The sequence below is a fragment of the Austrofundulus limnaeus genome, unplaced genomic scaffold, assembly GCF_001266775.1.
Source record: "Austrofundulus limnaeus strain Quisiro unplaced genomic scaffold, Austrofundulus_limnaeus-1.0 Scaffold646, whole genome shotgun sequence".
NCBI classification, from domain to species: domain Eukaryota; kingdom Metazoa; phylum Chordata; class Actinopteri; order Cyprinodontiformes; family Rivulidae; genus Austrofundulus; species Austrofundulus limnaeus.
Genome location: NW_013953048.1, coordinates 57,460 through 59,913, shown reverse-complemented (window position 1 = coordinate 59,913; position 2,454 = coordinate 57,460). Strand labels below are relative to the sequence as shown.

The 2,454-nt window shown below is 38.8% G+C and overlaps 1 protein-coding gene across 1 annotated transcript in view; it reads left to right on the top strand.

Annotated features, from left to right (window-relative positions):
* Positions 1-2,454, top strand: part of LOC106531518 (nebulin) — a gene marked incomplete at its 3' end in the record, with an annotated part of 76,783 nt that overhangs the window by 19,776 nt on the left and 54,553 nt on the right. The window contains 3 exon segments of the mRNA XM_014027397.1: positions 627-731; positions 803-910; positions 1,177-1,293. Of these exon segments, the coding sequence (XP_013882851.1) occupies positions 627-731; positions 803-910; positions 1,177-1,293 (330 nt within the window).

Below are 2,454 nucleotides of genomic sequence, written 5' to 3'. Positions count from 1 at the left end.
GGCCTGGCTCCAGAGGGGGGCCCCGGTGACCCGCGTCCGGGCGAGGGAACGCCAGATCCAATGTTTGTATCCATAAGGGGTCTTCGGGCTGTATGTAGTGTAAGTCTTAAAACAATTTTAAAAATCATACATTCACAGAGACTTTATGTGAGCTCTGCAACACATAGTTCAGTTTTCCAGACAAGATAAGACATCTTTAGTGAAAGAATTTGGTATTTAAGGGAAGGTAAGTTGTTCTACTGCTTCTATAATCAAATTTTTCAAGGAATTAACAACACATGAGTGGTTATTTACACCGAATCAAAACCCAGCTGTGTTTTAACTAAGATTTATATAAAACAAAATACATAAAAAGTTCATTCTGAGTGCATCATATCAAACGTCACACTGACTGAACAGTTATAGAAACCACTCCTTCAAACATGAAGCAAGCCTGACCTGCTGCCTGGAATAACTGCCCACCTGCTCTCTGACACATGACAGGATAATCCAACAATAGCTCAAAGTGCAGGGTTTCTTCTGATCCCAGCTGTGTTTTTAATAAACATATCAACCTGTAACCACGTCTGGTGTTATTCATGAAATTATATTCATTAACTTTGATTGTTTTTTAATTTCCTTCACAGCTTAAATACAAAGCAGATTATAACAAAAACGTGAGGGGTCAGTGGTGTGAGACACCCTACTTCGATGTAGCCATCGCCAGGATGGCCATGGATAACCTCAGTGATGTAAGCCTTTCCAGCTCTTTAAGTTTGTTTTTCTTTGTCTTCAAACTGACCGTTGTGCTTTGTGTTTCCAGAGAAAATACACTCAACATTTTGAAGATACAAAAGACCAAATTTATTTCATGCAAACAGAAACGCCCGTTTACAACACGTGTAAGAAGGCTCGTATCGCTGCCAGCGAGGTGAGAGCACTAAAGTCCTTTCTGACGCAGGAGCTCACACACACTGCATGACTGTCACTGGAACGACTCAGTGTCTCATTTTTACAGAGCAACAACAACATCTGAGAGCAGATCCTTCCTGCACACCTCACTGACTCACACACACACACACACACACACAACACAAACATGAATCAGTGTGTTTGAAGCTGTACATTAGGATCGTCGGCGTGGAGAAAACTGACTTTTGTTGTTCGTCCTGTTTTGTTTCTGTTGTCTGTGTTCAGGTCCAGTACAAGAAGGACTACGAGAAGACGAAAGCTCAGTGTGACTACAACACGCTGCCTGCCACAGAGAACCCTCTCCTCAGACAGCTCAGATACGCTGGCACCATCCTCAGTGACGTGGGTGTCTCACTAACGTCATACTCAGCTGGTGTTTCTGTACAGAAATGTGCCTACAGAGCAGGGGCGCCCAAACATTTTCCCCGAGGGGGCCAAAATGAAAATCTATTCATGGCTGTGGGCCAAATGCAGTTATATAATACATGAAATACAATTACTTTTTAAAGTAACGTCCTTTATTTTTTTAACCATTAAGCTGTGCAATGGTCCTCTTTAGTTTTAGTCTGTGCACTTGGAGAAAGTCTGCCATACGCTCAAGTAGCAAAGGCTCATAAATTGATAAAATATGAGTTTTTGTGGCCTTAAAAAGTGTGCAAATCTACATGTGAGGTTAAATCTGATCTAAATATTTCTTGTTGTCGTTTCATGTTTCATGTTTAATCCTAATAAATCAAAGATAAAGTCAGCACCATGAATAAAAACTACCTTCACTAACAGCCCTTTTATAGTCATTTGACCAATGGAAATAATGTGTTTCTACATAGGATAACAGGTTACAACCTTGTAACTTTGGCAACTGTTGGTGGGCCAAATCAAGTGGCTTGGCGGGCCAAATTTGGCRCGCGGGCCCCACTTTGGGCTCCTCTGCTATAGAGTGTTTCATTAATGTGAGACTGGACTCATCAAATACTTCACCAAATTTCCCTTCACTGAATTTCCCATGTGGGATAAAGGCCTATTCTATTCTATTCTATTCTATTCTATTCTATTCTATTCTATTTTTAAAAAGGGTCTCACCTTTCAGCTTTTTGCTGTGAAGGTGCAGCTGAGGTCATCTCTACATTTTTTAGCTTAGATATTTTATTCATTTCATTAAAAACAACATAAATTCAATATAATCACAATACAAATTATAAAGGCAGCAGAAGAAGACAAAATCTTATAATATCAGCCCCTTTTTACTCAGATAAAATCAATCAAAAATAAGCTTTAAATTTCAATAACAAACATATACAATATATATATTTGTGAGCCATCATATCAAAATGAGGATTAAGTCAAATTTGGTCAAAATGACCTAATTACATTTTCAGATTCTTGTCTTTAAAAGCTACATTTTGATACCTGGATCATTCTGATGTCATAATTAAATCCATATACAGCGGGTAAAATAAGTACTGAACACGTCACCATTTTGCTCAGTAAATATATTACTAGAGG